This window comes from Danio aesculapii, chromosome 17 (genome assembly GCF_903798145.1).
Source record: "Danio aesculapii chromosome 17, fDanAes4.1, whole genome shotgun sequence".
Classification (NCBI taxonomy): domain Eukaryota; kingdom Metazoa; phylum Chordata; class Actinopteri; order Cypriniformes; family Danionidae; genus Danio; species Danio aesculapii.
In genome coordinates, this window is record NC_079451.1 from 12,875,932 (window position 1) to 12,898,664 (window position 22,733).

At 42.1% G+C, this 22,733-nt stretch overlaps 1 protein-coding gene across 1 annotated transcript in view; it reads left to right on the forward strand.

Moving 5' to 3' along the window:
* prkd3 (protein kinase D3) overlaps positions 1–22,733 on the forward strand; it is a 190,374-nt gene that overhangs the window by 151,181 nt on the left and 16,460 nt on the right. Inside the window, 7 exon segments of the mRNA XM_056477312.1 lie at positions 4,019–4,310; positions 13,010–13,062; positions 15,697–15,769; positions 17,000–17,106; positions 17,223–17,384; positions 18,619–18,717; positions 21,144–21,411. Coding sequence (XP_056333287.1) covers positions 4,019–4,310; positions 13,010–13,062; positions 15,697–15,769; positions 17,000–17,106; positions 17,223–17,384; positions 18,619–18,717; positions 21,144–21,411 — 1,054 coding nt within the window.

Below are 22,733 nucleotides of genomic sequence, written 5' to 3' on the forward strand. Positions count from 1 at the left end.
AGTGACTCTGCCGTTCTGTTGCAGTTAGGGTTGAAACTGGATGTGTTCTATTAACTCTGATAAAGTAGAATTGCTGAAATATTAAATAGAAATGTGTTTACTAAATAAAAAAAAGCTAAACTAAAACTAACAAAGCCATGAAATGAACTAAATTTCAACTGAAATTTAAAAATAGTATCTAAATTTAAAATTTGTTTAAACTGTAAAACTATAATAATCTTGTCAGGAAGTGCTTCAGATACACTTTGTTGTGTGATGATCTAGTTTTATTACTGTTTTAAATAAAACAAAAATAATAACTTATAGGTTACATTTTAATTTTAAATTACATTTTTTAATATAACTTTTCTTTGGTTGTCTTTGAACTTGTTACATTCAATTGAGTTTAAATATGCAGTACAATTAATTACATACTTTAGTTACTTTATGGTTAGGGTTAGAATGCAGGTTATGTTTAGAATTCGTTGCATGTAATTATTCATAAATAATTGTGTATACCAAGAACACCTTAAAATAAAGTTTTGCCATTTTATTCTAGTACTTAAACAGCATAACCTTTAATCCTCCTTTTGATTTTGAGAGACATGTTACATGTAATTGATTTGGAATGCATAATGCTAATAAAGTGGCTATCAAACTGCAAAAGGTGGTGTTAAATACACCTTTTCTTTAAATCCTAAAGCTCAATGTATATTTCACAAAGAATAACATACATTTGGTTTCCTTGCTGAGTTTGTCTTCATTAATGAAGTGCATGTCAGAGGATATGAAGGTCATACTGCCATAGACAAATCAAAAGAAAATCCAAAAATCAATTTAAAGGAGTAGTTCAACTAAAACAAAAAAATATAATCACCATTTATTCACTGACAGGTTGTTCTGAAGCTTATTGAGTTTCTTCTACTCAATAAGCTTGAGAATATCTTCTTTTGTGTTCAGCAGTATTAGGCCCAATACCAATTCTATTTTTGTACCCCTAGCCCTTCCCCTTGGTCCTTAAAATCGACGGTGAAGGGGAAGGGCTTTAAAATTTACCCTTAAGAATTGGGACAGCACTACAGCACCTGTACACATCGTCAGATGTCATCGCGATCTCTTGCTTCATATGAAATTAGATTAGATTAGATTAGATTCAACTTTATTGTCATTACACATGTACAAGTACAAGGCAACGAAATGCAGTTTCGGTCTAACCAGCAGTGCAATAGCAGCAAGTGCAGGATATAGGTATAAGTTATAAAGTGCAGTTATAGAAAAACTATGGTAATATTTACAGATGGATGTACTATGAACATTATATACAGGTTGTATTAGCTATGAACAGATTTACAATAAATGAATATATATACAGGATGCTATTAATAATCAGTGTGCAGATAGAAAAACAATTACAAATGTCCATGTGCAGTGGGTATGTAAAATAAGTGAATCAGTGCAATGTAGTGCAATGAATGTGTGCAAACTTTAAATGTGCAAATGTTAAATAGTGCAGTGATTGTGAGGAGTATAAGTTAGAGGAGTGTGGGGGGTGTATTGGGGGGGGGGGCAAAGAGTCAGTGAGGGGCAGAGTTCAAAAGGGAGACAGCTCTGGGGAAAAAGCTTTTACTCAGTCTGCTGGTTTTTGTCCAGGGAGCCTGAAGTGCCTGCCGGAAGGCAGGAGAGAAAACAGTCTGTGAGCAGGGTGAGAGGTGTCCTTAAGAATACTACGTGCTCGGCGCAGACAGTGTTTCTTCTGGATGTCCTCAATGGCTGGCAGTGTAGTCCCTGTGATGCGTTGGGCAGTTTTCACCACCCGCTGCAGTGCCTTACGCTCAGCAACAGAGCAGCTTCCATACCAGATTGTGACGCAGTTGGCCAGGATGCTTTCTATTGTGCAGCGGTAGAAGTTCACCAAGACAGCTGATGAAAGCTGGTTCTTCTTAAGTTGCCTCAAGAAGAATAGGCGCTGGTGAGCCTTCTTGACCAGGCTGGAGGTGTTGGTGGTTCAGGAAAGGTCCTTTGAGATGTGTGTCCCCAGGAACTTGAAGGATGAAACAGGCTCAACGGCCATCCCATTAATGTGGATGGAATCATGTGATCAGACGATCGCGACTGCTGTAGTTATATTTTTTGGTTTATCTTCACGAAATCACTGAAGACATATATTATGTTATCATAATGATATAATGTGGCAAAAAGATCGGTACTATACTGTGCATTTACAAAGTGGCCATATTCATCTATGTAAACACACCAAAAACAACATTAACATTATAGCAGACATTGTAAAAAGCTCATTCCCAACCTGTAGACATTACTGACAGGGTATTCGAGTGTCACAATGTTGTGGGACTGCAGGGGTTATTATTTGGGATTATAGATCGCGAAATTTAGCAGTTTTTATTTTAGCGTTTTTTTTATAGCATGGCGGTAAAACAGGAACGCGGTTATGAATGTATTAAAACATATGTTTGTTTGTTGTAAAAATTTGTAATAATGATAAAAAATTCTAATTTGTGGATCTCCTTACCTCCAAGTGCAGCGATCCTGCTGTTGTGTTGTGGCTGGTGTATTCTGGAAAATTTTCTAACCCCCTTGGTTTCGAGTGTGGTTCTGAAAAATCTTCGTTCGAAGGGCTATTCACCCCTTCCCCTTAGCCCTACGCCTTCCTGATGAAGAGAATTGGGACCCCCCTACCCCTTCACGGGAACGCTTAAAACGAGGGGTAAGGGGAAGGGCTAAGGGGTAGAATTGGGATTGGGCCTTAGTATTAAGCTGTTTTGACACTGTGTGATTGTTCCTGTTTTTGTGAATATTCCTGTAGCAGCTCCTCTGTATTCCCTGCTGTAAGGCCCAAGTCAGTGCCTTGGGTACACTTTAGGGTACACTTCAGGGTGTATTTAAGACTATTTTACACACCACTTTATCATCAGCTTGGATTTCAACTCTAAAACACATCCTACTTGGATATTAAGACATGAATGCATATTCCTGACAAGTTTATTTGGTTTTGTTAGATTTACCATTACTTAACACTATTCTATAAAATGACTCAAGCAGTTTGGTAACAAAAAGTCTTAATTGTTCTCATTTTTCCTATATCATATCAATAGTGAGACAGCACACTTAGCACAATAAGGCTGGTTTATGATTTCCTCATGCTTTATATTTAAAGTATAGGGTGAGACATGAACCCACATTTGATTTTCATCTATAGCATTTGGAAATCATAGCATCCTCTTTGAAGACTGCAGCCCTCCACTTTTGGTTTTTGGGTAGGGGGGTTTCAGGCCTCTCTCAAGATAACCACAGCCCACCCTCCTATATAATGTATCGGTGGCTGGAGAAAGACTTGCCTGCACACTCATACTCCAACACACTGCTGCTGCGCTGCTGCCCTGTAATCATGTAGCTCTTCATAGAGCTGAGTCACATGATTCAGCCACCAAACCACAAGCACTTCATCTCATATTCAGAGACCACAGGCACAGCGTTTGCTCTGATTGGCCACAGCTACTGTTTTCCTAAAAGCAAGTTAAGAGGCAGAGCTGAAGGTGGCCTCTTAAGAGACTTCACAATCACACTTGGTGCATCGTTTTTCGCATTGTCAATGGAGATCAAAGCCAGACTGTAGCCTTCAGCTGTGTTTGGAGACAGAATAAAGACAAAGCTCATTCTGTGTACATGTGATGAGTAAAACTTGAAAGTCTCTGTTTGAACCTGGAGGAAACACGTGGACTTGGAAAGTACTTGGAGTAATTCTCTTTAGAGACAGCCAGAATCAGACTTTAGGATTTTGGTCATCAGTGAAGTCTTTGAGAAAATTCTTTTGAGCCTTGGATTGACCGGTGTTTCCTTTACACCAGCAACATCTTGGTCACAATTTAGATTTGATGAACTTTGTGAATTTCAACTGGAAGGTTTCCTTGATTGTAACACTCATTTCAGAAAAATGTGAGGTGGATTAGTGGTCTAAACTCTGTTATCGAAGCATCTGTGAGTCAGCGTTTGAACTTGTGACTCATTTTCTGACCTACAGGAGATTCCCCTGTCGGAGATCCTGCAAGTGGAGGTGGCACGGGACTTTGGTAGTTTAGCGTTGGGTGGCAACCCACACTGCTTTGAGATCATCACTGCCACCATGGTGTACTACGTGGGGGAAAACACTGGCGGACCCCACCTGCACATCCACAGCCCTGCTCTTGCTTCCGGAGGAGTGGGGCTGGAGGTTGCTCAAAGCTGGGAAAGAGCCATTCGCCAGGCCCTGATGCCTGTTCCTGTCACACCACAGCCCAGCGTGGGCACAGCTGCAGGCCATAGCAAAGATCACAGTGAGTACTGTAAACCCTCTTCTCTTTCAGCCTTTAAACAGAATAAACAGATATTTAGCATAATGCTGTTTTCTGTACAGTTTTAGAGGCTCAACATTTATTCTACAGTGAAAAGATTGAGTAAGAATTACTTTAAACCCCCTGAATTATTAGCCCCTCTGATTATTTTTCCCCCAACTTCTGTTTAATGGAGAAAACATTTTTTCAACACATTTGTAAATATAATAGTTTTAATAACTCATTTCTAATAACTAATTTATTTTATCTTGACCATGATGACAGTAAATAACATTTTACTAGATATTTTCTAAGACACTTCTATACAGCTTAAAGTGACATTTAAAGGCTTAACTAGGTTAATTAGTTTAACTAGGCGGTTTAGGGTAATTAGGCAAGCCATTGTATAACGATGGTTTGTTCTGTAGACTATCGAAAAAATACATAGCTTAAAGGGGCTAATAATTTTGACCTTAAAATGGCTTTTAAAAATTTAAAACTGCTTTTATTCTAGCTGAAATAAAACAAACTTTCTCCAGAAGAAATAATGCTGATTTCAACTGCATGTACAGAGAAACAGCAAGTTACATGATTTCAGATGACAGATAATGTGTTTTCTTGTGAAATGTTCTCCAATGTTTTATAATATGAATGTTATTCTAATAATAATATAAAAAAGATATACAGTTGTTGAAGTCGGAATTATTAGCCCCCTTTGAATTTCTTTTCTTTTTTAAATATTTCCCAAATGATGTTTAACAGAGCAAGGAAATTTTCACAGTATGTCTGATAATATTTTATTCTTCTGGAGAAAGTCTTATTTGTTTTATTTCGGCTGGAATCAAAGCAGTTTTTAATTTTTTAAAATCTAATTTAAGGTGAAAATTATTAGCCTGTTTAAGCAATTATTTTTTTTTTTGATAGTCAACAGAACAAACCATCGTTATACAATAACTTGCCTAATTACCCTAACTTGCCTAGTTAACCTAATTAACCTAGTTCAGTTAAACAGAAATTGGGGGAAAAAATGGGGGCTAATAATTCAGGGGGCTAATAATTTTGACTTCAACTTTGTTATATATCATATCACACACACACACACACACACACACACACACACACACACACACACACACACACACACACACACACACACACACATATATATATATATATATATATATATATATATATATATATATATATATATATATATATATATATATATATATATATATATATATATGTATGTATATGTGATATGATATATAAAAGGATTTACTCTACAATTCTGTTTAATGGAAAATAGATTTTTAATAGTTTTTAATAGTTTGGAACATAATAGTTTTAATAACTTATTTCTAATAACTGATTTCTTTTATCTTTGCCATAATGACAGTACTTAGTATTTTACTTGATATATTTTAAGATACTAGTTTTCAGCTAAAATTGAAATTTAAAGACGTATTAACTCAAACGTATTAATTTAGGTCAGCTAAGCTAAGCTATATATATATATATATATATATATATATATATATATATATATATATATATATATATATATATATATATATATATATAAAATACATAATTTGTTCATGTATCATATTCTCCAATGTCTTTGAAATGGTATGTTGCAAGAATCATTTTAGGTTATGTACATCTAGCATTTCTTTTTGATGCAGACATGACTTTTGTTTGACAATGAAGTTATTAATCACAAAATTAAAAAGACAGATAACATGTTAGTAGATAATAAGAACCATTTCTTAAGCAAAAAAGTTTAAAGCATATTATCTATAACTATAGTTCCCCTTCGGATGGGGAACTCCAATGCTATGTGGAAACTTCCACTATGGGGATTTCGTCAGAATCCAATCATCTGAAAGAGTATAAAAACGGGCCAATGAAATGCCAATGAGTTGGCAGCGTCAGCGTGCACAGCTGGCGTCAATGACAATCAGTCATGCTATAAAGACGCAGCCAGTGCCATGCTCGACATCCTTTCGCTTTCAGAGCCTTTCACGAAGCTTCTGAGAGAGTCTTTGAGGGTATCTCCAACCTGTGTCTACAGAGAGAGATCGAGAAACAGCTTCTCCCGGTCCAGAGCGCGTATACGCAGTGGCAGATGGTCGAGCTGGGTATTTCTCCCTTGCCTGGCGTCCTTTGGGTCCGGTCCTCCAAGAGCGGTTTGTATATAGGAAAAAAGCTTTCCTAAAAGAGCAACACGGTCGTGCAGCGCGTCTTTTTCAAGACGTCACTCCGACCGTGCGTTTCTGGATGCGGTGGTTTCCTATCCCCGGATGATGGGCACGAGCACAGCGTTTCATGTCTGGGGGTCCAGCATGTTAATGCGGTGCTCGCGGGCAGTGCATGCCATCACTGATGTCATGTCTGTTGCGCAGTTAAGATCGCGGCTCGCTCTTGCAAAAGAGCCACCCACCCCAGTTGTCCCCCGCACTGCGGTTGGCACTCGGGCAGATCTGAGGGTTTCAGTGAGAGTAAATCCGCCGCCCCCGGGCCGTGGACCTCTCGCTCCTCCACGCGCTCCATCCAAGCTTCAGGTGAAGAGAAGCGCTCCGTCCTTGGATGGTCGCTCTCTCACCTGATGACACCGGGGGTCAGATGTCCATCGCTGCATCGGAGGATGGGCTGTCATTGTCTGATGAGGATGCGAGCCCGCTCGCTCCCTCCCTCCGGGGTGGAGAGCGCGGCGTTAGCATCTAAAAAGCAGACGTGATGGCTGTGCTTTCTCGGGCTGCTTCGGCCGTGGGTCTGGTGATGGTTTATCCCTCAGCCCCGCGGCCGGACCGACTAGATGGGTGTATGTGGAGGATATAAGGAGGCAAGACCTTCAAAGCCTCCCGTCCCCTTCTTCCCGGAAGTGCACAGTAAACTCACGCTGTCCTGAGGGCACTATTTTCTGCCCGATCTGCGTGCGCTTCCATCCTCACCATCCTTGGAGGTTGGGCTGTCAAGGTCTGACGAGGATTCGAACCCGCTCGCTCCCTCCGGGACTTTGAGCGCGGCGTCGAATCCAGAAGCAGACTTTGCGGCTGTGCTTCCCCAGGCTGCTTCAGCCGTGGCTCTGGAGATGGTTTATCCCCCAGCTCCGCGGCCGGACCGATTAGAGGGGTGTGATGTGGAGGATGAAGGCGAGACCTTCTAAGCCTCCCCATCCCCTTCTTCCTGGATGGGCACAGTAGGCTCACGCAGTGTGCTGCGTGCGCCTTCCCCCTCACCATGCACGCTATGGCCACCTACCAGCGCTACCAAGCGCAGGCGCTGGCCCGGCTGCGCGAGGATGGTTCTGACCCAGGACTGAGCATGCGCTCCGCACCGCAACCGACTATGCTCTTACAAAAAAAAAAAAAAAAAAGTCAACTGTATGTGCCCTGGGAAGGACGATGATCACATCCGTGATCCAGGAATGCCACCTCAGGCTAAACCTGGTGATGTGCGTGACGTTGACAAAGTTCGCTTTCTTAACTCACCCATATCCCAGGCTGGCCTGTTCGGCGACACTGGCGGTGAATTCGCCCAGGAATTCACGCCGGTGATAGAGCAGTCGGAGGCGATGGGCGAGGTCTCTATCGGCGGGATTGTATGACCGCTCCCCCCCGCCGAGCCATCCACATCCACAGCTTTGCTTCGCCGCCCCCGCCTGCGCCTCCGGCCACGCGGCTGCGCCGAGCATCGCGCCGGCAACCAGCGTCCCCCGCCCAGGGCGCCGCTAAGTTCGGTAAAACGGACCGCGAAGCGTCCCTGAGGCGGGCCATCTGGGGAGGAGGGAATTTGCTCTTTCCCCGCTGGAGGGCGGGGCACGTTATTTAAAGGCGTAAAAAAAAAAAAAAAAAACGCCATCAAAATCCTCAGTGAAAGAGCACTTTTCCCCTCCTCCGGATGTGACAGCCCGAACACTGCCAGTCTGGGACGCTATGCCTTCCAGCTCGCAGGATCGGTGCATTTCGCCAATGGCTCATGGAGCACGAGAGAACAGTCTCCTTTCTCTCCACTCCCAGCCCCTCTCCTGGAGTTTGAGTGCGAGACGAGAACATCTCCTCTCCTGCTCTCCTGTGGGACCCCAGCGCTCCCCGGATGAGCCCACTCACTCCACGCTGCCCCGCCGCTGGCACGTCAGCAATCGTGCGGGTGGGACCATTTGCGGGGGCTCTGCCTGCCTGGTTAGCGCGGGCCAGCCCATCGCAATGGCTCATCCATACGACCAGACTCGGCTATGCGATTCAGTTCGCTAAACGGCCTCCCAGGTTCACGGGCGACCAGGGTCAGTCCTGCGTCCGCCCCTGTCTTGCGAGAGGAGATTGCTGTCCTCCTGGCGAAGGATGCAATCGAGCCGGCCCTCCAGCCGAGATGGAGCGCGGGTTTTACAGCCCGCACTTCATCGTGCCCCCAAAAAAAAAAAAAAAAAAAGCGGTGGGCTATGGCTAATCCTATATCTGCACATTTTGAACCGCTGCCTTCACAGGCTGCGCTTCGGAATGCTTACGCAGATGCGCATCACGCGATGCGTTCGTCCTCAGGATTGGTTTGCAGCAATAGATCTGAAGGACGCGTATTTTCATATCTCCACACTTCCATGCCACCGGCAGTTTCTGCGGTTTGCGTTTGAAGGTCGAGCGTGGCAATACAAGGTCCTCCCCTTCGGGCTCTCTCTGTCTCCGCGAGTTTTCACCAAGCTCGCGGGGGGTGCCCTCGCGCCCCTTCGGCTCGCCGGCATCCGCGCGCTCAATTATTTCGATGACTGGCTGATTTTTAGCCCACTCTCGGGAGCAATTGATTATGCACAGAGACAAGGTGCTCCGGCACCTCCGCCCGTTGGGGTTTCAGGTCAACCGAGAAAAGAGCAAGCTCGCCCCCGTGCAGAGCATCTCCTTTCTCGGGTTGGAGCTGGACTCGATCACTATGGAGGCGCGCCTCTCACGAGAGCGCGCCGAGGTAATGCTGAACTGTCTGAGAGAGTTCGACAGGAAAAAAAGTGGTCCCCCTGAAATTATTTCAGAGGCTCCTGGGGCATATGGCATCCGTAGCCGCGGCCACGCCGCTCGGATTGCTCCATATGAGACCACTACAGCATTGGCTTCACGATCGGGTCCCCAGACGTGCATGGCACGCGGGCCCACACCGAGTGACTGTCACTGCGCTGTGTCACCGCACCCGCACCCCCTGGAAAGGACCCCTCCTTCCTACAGGCCAGTGTGCCCCTAGGTCAGGCGTCCAGGCAGGCTGTCGTTTCGGCAGATGCCTCCAGTATGGGGTGGGGGGGCCGTGTGTAGCGGGCATGCTGCTGCGGACCTGTGGAGGGGAACCCAGCTGCATTGGCATATCAACTGCCTAGAGCTGTTGGCAGTGTTTCTCGCTCTGCGCCGCTTTTTACCGGTGCTGAGGGAGCAACACGTGCTGGTCAGGACGGACAGCACGGCCGCGGTAGCGTATTCCATCCGGATGGGGGTATACGCTCCCGCTGCATGTCTCAGCTCGCTCGCCGTCTGCTCCTCTGGAGTCATACGCGGCTGAAGTCGCTGCTTGCTATTCACACCCCGGATGGGCTCAACCGTGCGGCCAACAGGCTCTCACGGCAGCTCCTTCCCCGGGAGAATGGCGACTCCACCCCGAGTCATGCGTAAGTATGCACTCCCCCCAGTGAGCCTACTCGCGCAGTTTCTGTGCAAAGTCAGGGAGGACGAGGGGCAGGTCTTGCTAGTTGCGCCCCTGGCCCAACCGGACCTGGATATCAGAACTCTCCCTCCTCGCGACGCCCCCCCTGGCGAGTCCCTTTGAGAGAGGACCTACTCTCTCAGGGACAGGGCACCATCTGGCACCCTCGCTTAGTTCTGTGGAACCTCCACGTGGGGTCCATAAGACGCGACGAGGAAGACTTAGGTAACCTACCGGTGGCGGTGGTTAATACCATCACTCAGGCTAGTGCACCCTCTACGAGGCATGCCTACGCCCTGGAGTGGAGTCTATTCACTGAGTGGTGCGCTTCTCGCCGAGAAGACCCCCGATCTTGCCAGATCAGTGTTGTGCTTTCTTTCCTTCAGGACAGGTGGAGCGAAGGCTGTCGCGCTCCACACTGAGGGTTTACGTGGCCACCATCTCCGCTCATCATGATGCGTGGATGGCGGCACCGTGGGGAGGCATAACCTCATCATCCAGTTCCTCAGAGGTGCGAGGCGGATGTTTTCCCCCGCCCCCCTCTCATACCCTCTTGAGATCTCGCGGTAGTGCTACGAGCCTACGTGGGGATCCCTTCGAACCACTCGACTCAGTATCCTTGAGATTTCTGTCCTTGAAGACAGCTCTGCTGGTCGTGTTGGCATCAGTTAAGAGGGTTAGGTACCTGGAGGCATTTTCGGTCAGTGACTCGTGCCTAGAATTCGGGCCGGCCTACTCTCACGTTGTCCTGAGACCCCGGCCCGGCTATGTGCCCAAGGTTCCTACCACGCCGTTTAAAAATCAGGTAGTGAGCCTGCAAGCGCTGCCCGCGGAGGAGGCAGACCCAGCCCTTTCATTGTTGTGTCCTGTTCGCGCTTTGCGAATATATGTGGACCACACTCAGAGCCTTAGATCCTCTGACCAGCTCTTTGTCCATTACAGTGGTCGGCAGATGGGAAGTGCCGTATCTAAACAGAGGTTGGCCCACTGGATAGTGGATGCCATCTCCCTCGCCTTTTGGGCCAGGGTGAGCCGTGTCCCCCGGGGGTGAGAGCGCACTCCACTACGGAGCATCGCATCCTCCTGGGCGTTAGCACGCGGCGCCTCTCTGACAGACATTTGTAGAGCTACGGGTTGGGTGACACCCAATACATTTGCAAAGTTACAATCTGCGAGTGGAGCCGGTTTCCTCAAGGGTATTAGGCAACCCTTGGTGATTGAGGAAACGATTCGGTTGAGGTGTCGAAACACGCTTGCTGCGCCACTCTCCCTAACCCGGAGATACGTGCGCTTTTTCAGCTTTGTCAGTTTAGTTCCCCATTTCTTTGGCGAACCCTGCAGAGTTCCTCCGAGGCCCCCAGCACCTGACTCAGTGGAGGAGTCAGGTGTTGGCCCGTTACGTTGTCGGCATGCCCACTGGTCAGCCCGCGTTCTGGGTATAGGTGCCTGCTATGTGTGATTCCCGCTGGCGATCCCATACGTTCACTCAGCCACGGTATAGTCCCCCCTTCTAGGGCAGGCTCGTGTCTTCCCTCCCCGCTAACCATCCTTATGCAAGGACTCCCCATGTCTGGGCTAGTCCATAGGTTGTCACCAGGTCTCCCCTCTGGGTAACAGGTGAGCTCCGCAGCGTCCTCCCTATCGGGACTGAACGCTTTCCCAACGTACTGTCGTATCAAAACCTATTTTACTGGGTTATTGCGACTCCCCGAAAAACATAACTGTTCTGAACAGGTAAGTGAGGGCCAGGGGACACGTTGGAAGACTGTGTCTCGGGGCGTTGTAGGTGCGCTCGCTCTACTGCGTGGCACACCCTTCGCCAGGGACGCAGTAAGGTTCTTTCGTTGTGGCGTTTTCCATAGATTTCCCCATAGTGGAAGTTTCCACATAGCATTGGAGTTCCCCATCCGAAGGGGAACGCTACGGTTACTAAAGTAACCCTTCGTTCCCCGAGGGGGGGAACGAAAATGCTATGTTCCTTCGCCACAACGATTGTCCCTTAGCTGTTGAGCGTGAAAGTCTCTTCAGCTATAAAAGGATGTCGAGCATGGCACTGGCTGCGTCTTTATAGCATGACTGATTGTCATTGACGCCAGCTGTGCACGCTGACGCTGCCAACTCATTGGCATTTCATTGGCCCGTTTTTATACTCTTTCAGATGATTGGATTCTGACGAAATCCCCATAGTGGAAGTTTCCACATAGCATTTCCGTTCCCCCCCTCGGGGAACGAAGGGTTACTTTAGTAACCGTAGCGTTATTTTTGTCTTTTTCTTGTGTTGTATAAAATGGAGAAAAATTTAGACCGCAACAAAGAAAAAATGAAGCATCTACTGTATGTGTAAGACAGCTAAAAAATCAAGCTGGAGAAACAAAAAAAATAAACAAATAAACTGTGCCATTAATAATGATCAAATGGTGCATTTTAGGTAGATTTGCAGTTGTGGAGAGCAAACAGCAGAGCTTTATTTTTTAATATCCTGATGCACCTCCATTTAATTGTGTTGAGAGACAGAAGATTAAAGAGGTTTGACAGGTCTGGATTAATGAAAGCTGTTTAGTTACGAAGCAAACACACTTTTGATTCAGTATTCAGAGGAGATTTCAGCCCAACAAAGAGTGACATGCTTAATTAAGGTTTTGTCTGTAGAGCAGAGTAACCAGGACAAATCCAACCTGAAAAATAAACATAGAAAACACATTAGAGAATTACTGTTCAGCTCAGCCATGTTGTTCCTTGAGAAATTTACATTTTATTAATTCAGATATTCTTTGTTTAAATCGTTCACACAGTCTAAAAGGAAAACAGGTTTGAGTGATTACAATGTTAAATGACCTAGTTTGTGATAAATCATAATTTGTTTAAATTATGTAAAATGTACATCCTTTGATGTGATTCAAATGACAAATTTAGCATTTTTTTCTGTGACATGTTTCCTCACCTACAAATTCACGTTATCTACATGAAATAACAAAGGTAATCCAAAGATCTTCATACTGTTTGTGTTTGCGTGTGTATTTCAGAGGAACTGTCCATCAGCATTTCTGTATCAAACAGTCAAATCCAGGAAAATGTGGTGAGTCTTTAACTGTGTTTACTGACAATATTTCACAACTACACACTCTCATTATTCACACTTCTGCATGTTCGGTCATGTTCATGGTCAAGTCACACCGCAAGATGACTATGAAGAACTGAGAGAGGAAATACAACATTTGTGGGGGTTATTAATCATGAATTTAACTGTATGCAAAGAAATTGAGAAATTTGAGTTGAATGTACTGAAAATATTCAGTCATGTTAAAAAGGCTAGTCTCTCAGATAATTTTAAAGGAGTTTTGGAGTATTTTTGCACAGTGCTTACCACAGCATTTCAGTCAAGGTTAGGGTCTGTAACATGACTGGACTTTTAAACACCTTGATTTCAGGAATTCTGTTGTAGATTTACTGCTGTACTTGGGACCATTGTCTTGTTGCTTGTCCCAATTTTGTTACCTGAAGCCTCTAGTAGGCATATTATAGAACGTTTTATATCTTAGGCCTTAATTTAAGATATAGGGCTCTATTTTAACGGTCTAGGCGCAAAGTCTGAAACTCAGGGCGCAAAAGCATTAAGGGTGTGTACGATTCCACTTTTGTTATTTTAAGGACGGGAAAATACGCTCAGCGCTGCAGCACACGGTCTAACAGTTTCATCTCCCATTCCCTTTAAGAGTCAGCTGCGTCGCTCCATGGCGCATTTGCTATTTACATGGCAGACTATAGTAAGTAAAACAGACATGGCTGTAAGTTTAAAAACCGAACACTTCAAAACAGTTAAACAGCATCTGCAGCAAGAGGAAATTGAGCCTCCTCACTTCGGCCTTTACTTTCACTTTCTCTCTTTCGTGGATAAGGAAACGATGTTGTACACTCTCCACTGAAGACATGCATTCGCCTACATAATTAATTTAGTTTGTTAAGCGCAAATATTTGTTTTAAAACTATTTCTAGATTCAGTTCTAATTTCCAGCAAATAAATAAATGAACAGTTATAACAAAGTGTGGTCAAAAAGCTGAGTTATATCCAAACGCACGTCAAATCCCCCATATGGTCCAAAACCTGACAGGTGGACAAATCTAAGCTTGTTTTTCAATAAAACAAATATAAATATGCATAATATAAATAATAATAATGATAATAATAACATTGTGTAAAATCAAGTTGTCATGAATAAACTGAAAAAAGCCCCCGAGGTGAAGAAGGCATGGAGGCAGTGGTTTTTATATTTATAGAAAATAATAAATTTTGTAATATTTTAGTCTTTTAATTCTTTTTTATTTGAAAAGATATTTGCGTATTGCTCTACATCCTGTGTTTTAAGCAATGTTTAAGCGAGGCGCACAACTGACGCGCTCTGCGCTGGACTTTAGACCTGCTTTCAGCTGGTCTACTGAGCAGTCTATTTTAGTTCCTCAAAATAGCAACGCACCAACAATGCGCCTTAACACACCTAATTTCCAGACCAGAACACCCATGAGTCTACAAAGTGGTGCAAATGGATTTGCTACTTAAACAACGTGGTGGAAAACGCTAAAATTAGGTTTGTGTTGGTCTGAAACTAGCCACACGTTGTGGAAACACATCTTGCACCTTATTGCACCGGGTGTTTGATAGGGCCCATATGTGTTAAATCAATATTTTTTTTCACAGATTCGTATTATATAGAAGCAAGTCTAAACTTGGTTTGGTGTTCTTATCAAATCTTACACAATCTTATCTTTACTGTAGTTAGTAAATTTTGAAAAAATTGTGTAATCCAGTTTCAAAATTCACTTTCAGGTTTGTTACACTGCTAAAGCAGCTAATGTAACACTGCTGTTTGTAACACTGGTCAAGCAGCTAATGAGTAACCTAAATAAAATGGATAAAACTAGCAGGAAATAATAAACCACATAAAAAAAACATAAGTCATTAGGCTCTCTTACAATAGCCAGTAATGCCCTGTGATGCTTTGTTGGTCTCTGTAATACTGGTTACAGTTCCTGTGTTAATTGTAATATCATTTTGCACAGAAGTCTGTAATTATCGGTGTTGTGTCATGGAAGATAACACTTATTCATGGTCCATCCAAGCGACTTACAACCTTAATATACGTTTATTCTTAATTTTTTAATCATCAATAAATGTAATGCCATTTTTGGACAGTGCAGTTTTGTTTTTATTTTCCAATAAATTTCAAAAAATGTAGAAGTTAGGACAGCTGTTGGGTTACTCTAAAGATAAGTTGTTATTTTTGTTTGTTTGTTTGTTTGTTTGTTTGTTTGTTTGTTTGTTTGTTTGTTTGTCAAGTTAGAATGTTTCTGTAATGCCACCTTCCTACCTGTAGTTAAGATGAATAGCTTTTTACCAGGCTTACCAAACAGATTTGATAAGATTTAATAGTTCTGTAATACACCACCAGACCAACAAACTGCTCAAAATTCTGCTGATGATCAGTTCAGGCATTTGATTAGCAGTGTCTAGCATATTTGAGTTCATACTATGTGTAGTTATTAATCTTTATTTTCCAAATTGTAAGACCAAACAAAAACCAGATTTTTATTTTAATAGAAAAACTTTTATGGAAAAATGTCATAGGTATCATTACCTTTTCATATGGCTGTATGTGATATGAATATTTATTTAATGGCTGAGTGAATCTTCTGCTGTTTATTCTTCTGTGTTTAGGATATCAGCTCAATCTATCAGATCTTTGCCGATGAAGTGTTGGGCTCTGGACAATTCGGCATTGTTTACGGAGGTACATTCTTACAATTGTTCCCTGGCTTATATATATGATTGATTGATGATTAAATTTTCACAGTATGTCTGATAATATTTTTTTCTCCTGGAGAAAGTCTTATTTGTTTTATTTCGACTAGAATAAAAGCAGTTTTAAATTTTTTAAAACCCATTTTAAGGTCAAAATTATTAGCCCCTTTAAGCCAATTTTTTTTAAATATGCATGTGCATCCCTGGAAAAGAAGGCAGCATATTGTGCTCCAAAATCTCTGTGTACTTTTCAGCATTAATGGTGCCATCACAGAATCAAAAGTTACCTTTGTCAAGGGCATTGTCATTTGGACTTGTATTTGGCATTTGGACTTGTTGCTGGTAACAATCTGGCTGATCCTTTTCTTCTTTGGTTCGGAGCATACAGGTTCCATTTCTCCCAAAAAATACCTGAAATAGGGATTCATCTGACCACAGGACTACTAGTTTCCACTGTGTGATGATACATCCCAGATACCTTCAAGCCCAGAGAAGTTGACGGCGCTTCTGGACATATCATTGATATCACTTATAGTTAAGTGAGGATTCTTGATGCAGTGTCGCCTGAGGGATCAGAGATCACGGTTGTTCAGCTTAGGCTTGCACTCTTGTCCTAAAGATTCCTCGAATCTTTAAATTATGCTATGCACTGTTGAAGGTGAAATATCCAAATGTCCTCCAATCTTTTTTAAGGAACATTGTTTTTCAACATGTCAATAATTTTCCCACATATTTGTTGGCAAACTGGCAATACTCTGTCTATCTTTGCTCCTAAAGGACTGGATCTTTCTTGGATGCTACTTTTGTATTAAATAATAATTCCTGTCCTAACGTTTTTGGAATGTATTGCAGGTCTGAATGACAGGAAAAGATGTATATTTACAAATTAAATGTTGAACAGACAAAACATAACATATTTTGTGTTCATATTGTCTGCAATAAAATACAAGTCTGTATATTTATATAAGCTACTTTATTAACAGACCTGTTGCCCAATTAACTTCCTACTTCCGTATTGCCCAATTAACTTCCTATTTGCCCTGTATGTGTTTATTTTGCAGGGTTTATATGCTCACTACATATAGTATATATTATACAAACCAAAATATTTTGATAAATTCAATACATCTATTTTTTTATTTTTCACTTGCATCGTATAATCTTTTTTTCTGTGTTATTTCCTTTAAAATGTGTGAATTTCGTTATGTCTGTTTTCAAGGAAAACACAGAAAAACAGGAAGAGATGTGGCCATCAAGGTCATAGATAAAATGAGGTTCCCCACCAAACAAGAGAGCCAGCTGAGAAATGAGGTGGCCATTTTACAGGTAATCATCTTTATTGATGGTTATGGAAAGATACGAGACAATGTCAATGCCATTCTTAATCTTCAGGTTCAGACTGGTGTTGTCATGTAATGTGCATATTGTTCTTTTTCTTTTAGAATTTACACCATCCCGGGATAGTAAACCTGGAGTGTATGTTCGAGACTCCAGAGCGAGTGTTTGTTGTGATGGAGAAACTTCATGGCGACATGCTGGAGATGATCTTGTCCAGCGAGAAGAGCAAACTTCCAGAGCGCATCACCAAGTTTCTGGTCACACAGGTTTGCACACGTATTTCTCGTCGGATTAGTTTTCTTCTGGTTTATCTGTAGCACAGAGACAAGGCTGTGATCTGGATCTCATCTAGAGATGAATAAGAGTGCTGGTTAGAGCTGGGGGGCCCCTGAAGGCCACAGGAGCTCATCCATTAGCTATGATCTGAAGCCACAGAGCTGCTGTGATGTGGCTCATATGCTTCTGTCTGTGGTTTCAGAGGCCGCCATTTCAATGAAAATAAATTAAAAACACTGAAAAAACTCTTTGATTTTACCCTGTAGCTTAATGTCAGTGCTGTTTGCTCAACATTAAAAAGCTCAACAGTTTTAAGCCATGTGCTTTTTTTAAGTTGTCTTTTCTGCACAGTGCAATGTTACTAATGAGAAAAGTAAAAACTAGAGGTGCACCATTCATGCTTTTCAAACACCCTACTAACCTACTATAATCCACACATAAAATGAAATTTACAGATCCAAAATAATATTGCATAGATCTCATGTACATTAATTATACATGTTTTACTCAGTAAGCTTTAGTCTTTTAATTATAAAACCAGGTGATTGCTTAAGTAAGCTGTAATAATAACTTAAATATGATCCATAAAGTAAATTATAAATACATTTTCAGTCATCAAATTATTAGTTAAGTATCCTTAATAATTAGGGAATTGCAAAAGTTAAAGTTTGTAAACATGCTAACACGGCAGATATTGAGAGAGAGAATCATCACTACCCAAGCCATTGGATTTGCTACATGAGGCAGAAGCAGTAAAGACAGCAACAGCTGCTATAGAATTATTTAAATTGACTGCCGCAATTTATAGTTGGCGTGTATAAGCCCAAAATACATATACATGTGAAAAAACAGGGTGCAAGATGAAAAAACAGCTTTATAATCATTACAAACTAAATGAAAATGCAAAGTTAAAGAGCAGTAGAGTGAGTAATGATCTTTCTTCTGTGCAAATCTTTCTATCTTCCTATAAATCACAATAATAATTTTATTTAAAATCATCACAAACAAGAGAACTGATCCTGCAGGAACTGAATGGGGTGATTGAGGATGTAGTAGTAGAGGTGACTCAACTATGTCGAAATGTCTTTAATCCCATAAGAGCACTGTGCACTGATGTACGGTAGTAATTAATAACATAATTTCCATTTTTGCAAACTATCACATTAAAGCTTCATCATCTGGTTGATGCCTGCATGGAAATTAGTCTCTGCTTCACTGTCATAGATCCTTGTGGCTTTGAGACACCTTCATTTCAAGAATATTGTTCACTGTGACCTGAAGCCAGAAAATGTGCTGTTGGCGTCTGCTGAGCCGTTTCCTCAGGTAAACAACAGTCATATATATAAACATATTCAATTGAAATTGTTTAGAAAAAGCAACTTTTACAGAAATACATTCAGTTTTGCATGGAGAGTTGAATATTGAATAGAGATGTATGTATAGAGCTGAATATATCTTCAGTGTATGTATATAAATATATAAATATGCACACTACCTGACAAAGATCTTGTCAAAGACAAAGAGCAGCAAATAATAACTTGAGTTCTAGTTGATCATTTAGAAAAGTGACCTATGGTAGATTTTTCCGATGAATCATCTGGTGAACTAAATGCCTATAATTAAAAATACTGCAGAAGACCTTTTGGAACCTGCATCGACCCAACATTCTCACAGAAATTAGTAAAAAAATCATGGAAAAACCATGGTTTGGGGTCACATTCAGTATGGGGGTGTGTGAGAGATCTGCATAGTGGATGGCAACATCAACAGCTTAAGGTATCAGGACATTTGTGCTGCCCATCACATTACAAACCAAAGGAGAGGGCAAATTCTTCATCAGGATAGCGCTCCTTCTCATACTTCAGCCTCCACATAAACGTTCCTGCTAGCAAAGAAGGTCAAGGTGCTCAAGAATTGGCCATAAGCATGTCTGGAGTAAAATGAAGGAGCAGGCATTGAAGATGAATCCAAAGAATTTTTATGAATTCTGTGAGTTCTGCAGGAACACTTTTTTTGCCATTCCTTTGGCCATTCCTTTCCTTTGCCAAGTCATTGCAGAGATGTATGGATGCAGTCGCTCATAGGAGTCATACACAATTTTTTTTTTCCACTGCAGCATGACTTTATATTCTGTACTGTACATTATTTCTGTTAAGTGACAAGACTTTTGTCATAGTAAAGTCAGACCTTACTGTCCTAATTAAATAATTAAAAATTAAGGCATGATCATTAGGGCTGTAACGATACACCAAACTTTCCTTACTCTGCCGAGGAGTCGGGACATCTCGCTATCCCTCTCTGTGCAGCCAGATTAACAGTGTGTGAGCAAAGCATTGTGTATGCGGTGAAAATATGGCTACTTCGACAGCATTGGCAATGTTTCTGCCGTTGTCTGTTGTTTTTGATATTCCTGTCACATTCAGATGGTCCCTTACTAAGAGCTCCGCTCAGCGCGACCTCTCCCGGCTAAACGCATATTGCGAGGGCTTAAACGGAGCAGTGCTCGTAATGTCGAGCAAAAAAAAAAAGAAAAATACAGCTGTGAAACATAACCAGCTTTGTCTTTTTGTAGAAAACACACTTTAGATGATTTTAGGGTAAGAGGTTTTTGAGTTATTGCCGTCTATCACTGAATGTGTCAGGAATATCAAAAGCAATACCAACTTAACCCCGCTCTGTTGTCACGGGAAAGGGGATGTTTGATTTGAGCTAAATTGATTTCTAGGATATGCATCTGCATGTTGGTTGTGTTGCCTGTCACTTGGGAAAGCGTTTTAAAGCACTTACAGCAAATTGTGTGGGTCTTGTCGACTACAAGATTGCCATCCTTTATCTCCACCGGGTAACTAATGTTGCCATACTGCTGACCTAAATGAGGGAGACACTGCTCGGTCCTCCTCCTATAAGCTGTTTTAATGCGTACACCCACCCCACCCCTAACCCCAACCCCCAGTGACATCACTCGTAGAAGTAGTGCAAGGAAGGAGGAGCTGGAGCTCAAGCTCCCCCTTGCTGGAGTTTAGCTCTGCCCAAGTAGCTCTGCAGTGAGCACCACTTGAAATGAGGAGGGTGGGTTGCCATGTTTCTCTGGGTTGGTTGCCATGTTTCCTCACATTCTTCTTCAACTAGCTCAACTTTTGCAGGCAGGCATTACATTATTGGAAAGGTAGTCATAGGGTGTGTCGCGGTTCTCCCTTATCACACCGCGACACAGGATCGTGGATCTGAGTGTTGCGATTTCGGTTTCATATCGCGTATCGGTACAGCCCTGATGATCATATTTTATTTTGGTAAAATAAGCGTAATCTAGAGGCCTTTGCCTTTTTTATACAAGTCACTATTCATACCAAATGATCAACTAGAAGTTATTATTTGTTATTCCTAAAACTTGGATAGGCAAAAAGACTTTTGTCACGTAGTGTATATAATAACAAAGTAATGTGCTATTATGTGCATTTTTATATCACTTTATGTAGTTTTACTGGATGTGTGAGGATATGGTTAGACATACTTAAATGTTCAAAATATTGTGGCCTTATAAGGTAAAAGCTTTGCTATACAGTATACATTATATCACTTTAATGAGTGCAGTGTACTGTAAGTATGAGAATGAATTTGGAAAAATCTGAAACATGGTTGTCTTTGAATTATTGAAATACTGACTTCTCAGGAGGTGATTAAAAAATGACTAAAGTCTAAATAGGTTAGGTTGTAAAAAAAAACCTGACAGAAAAGCTGTTTTGTCGCAGGTCAAACTATGTGACTTTGGCTTTGCTCGGATCATCGGGGAGAAGTCTTTCCGGCGTTCAGTTGTGGGAACACCAGCATATTTAGCCCCGGAGGTGCTGCGCAGTAAAGGCTACAACCGTTCACTTGACATGTGGTCAGTGGGAGTCATTATCTATGTCAGTTTGAGTGGGACGTTCCCCTTCAATGAGGACGAGGACATTAATGACCAAATCCAGAATGCAGCATTCATGTACCCGCCGACACCCTGGAAGGAAATCTCTGCTGAAGGTCAGTGGTCAGTTCTTCACCATCTCTCTCTGATTCTGACATAACCTTTAGGATGTTTTCTGATCTGTGCACTCCATTTGGACATCAATCATATCTGATCAAAAACTTCTAATTAAAGCCACAATATCAAAGATTATAGAAAAGATCTACTGTATTAAGATATCCAAAAAACACTAGTAAAACAGAGTACTTATATTATCTCAATCAGGTACACTTGATACAATATTATCTTCATTATTATTTATTATTATTATGACTATTATTGCTTAAAATGCTGAAATTTGTATAAGCTTGGGTGTTGGACTTGAACAGACTTTAAACCGACAGTGTTGTCCAGGGGAATTGTACGTGGGGGGGTGACTAAGTGCATAGTGCATGTGTAACACGGGGAGTGACATAGACAACTGAGGTTTAGGATCCACGTGCAGGTTTATTCAAAGTCAGGGAGGCAATGGTCAACACAGGTGCAAACAGATGTATAAAGGCAGTCCAGAATCGTAATCAAACACAGGCGAGAGGTCGGTAGACAGGCGGCAGACAAGGAGAAAGGGAAACCAGGCAAAGATCAAAAACACGGAGGAACAAGACTAAGGGAAACGCGTTGTAATGTCACTTTACAGATAAACAAGACTCGGCAAAGGCAGGGAGTGTGTGTGTTGTTTAAATAGTGTGTGCACCTCAGCTGGTGCAAGTGTAATCAGTGAAAATGAGGAAGCATGTGTGTTTGTGGAACGGAGTGCATGTATGAAAATGTAGTCCATAAATGGCGGATTTGTAGACCAAGTGAATGTGTGTGAGATCCAGCGATCTAGGATGTTACGATCGCTGGTGATCGTGACAGCATGTGAGTGTCTCTTGAAGATTATAAAATATTGTGCTGCTGAACTGCAAGCATTAGCATTCATGATCCTAGCTACACACCCACATGTCTGCTTCAGCGCCTTCTCGTAGACTCAGCACAGCCTTCACACTAACTTGGATGATTATATTTGCTTTTTAGAAACAATGCTAAATGCTAGCTGGCTGCAAGGGAGAACAGTCTTGGCAAAGATAAGCTAGAAATCTTATACAGTGCATCCGAAAAGTATTCACAGTGCTTCACTTTTTCCACATTTTTTATGTTATAGCCTTATTCCAGAAAGCATTGAATTCATTAGTTTCCTCAAAATTCTACACGCAATACCCCACATTGACAATGTGAAAAAAAGATTTTTTGAAATCGTTGCAAATTTATTAAAAACAAAAGATACGTTAGATGAATTATTAAAATGATTATGTATGTATGAAGATGTATGACAGATGATAACAAATTTAAATACTCA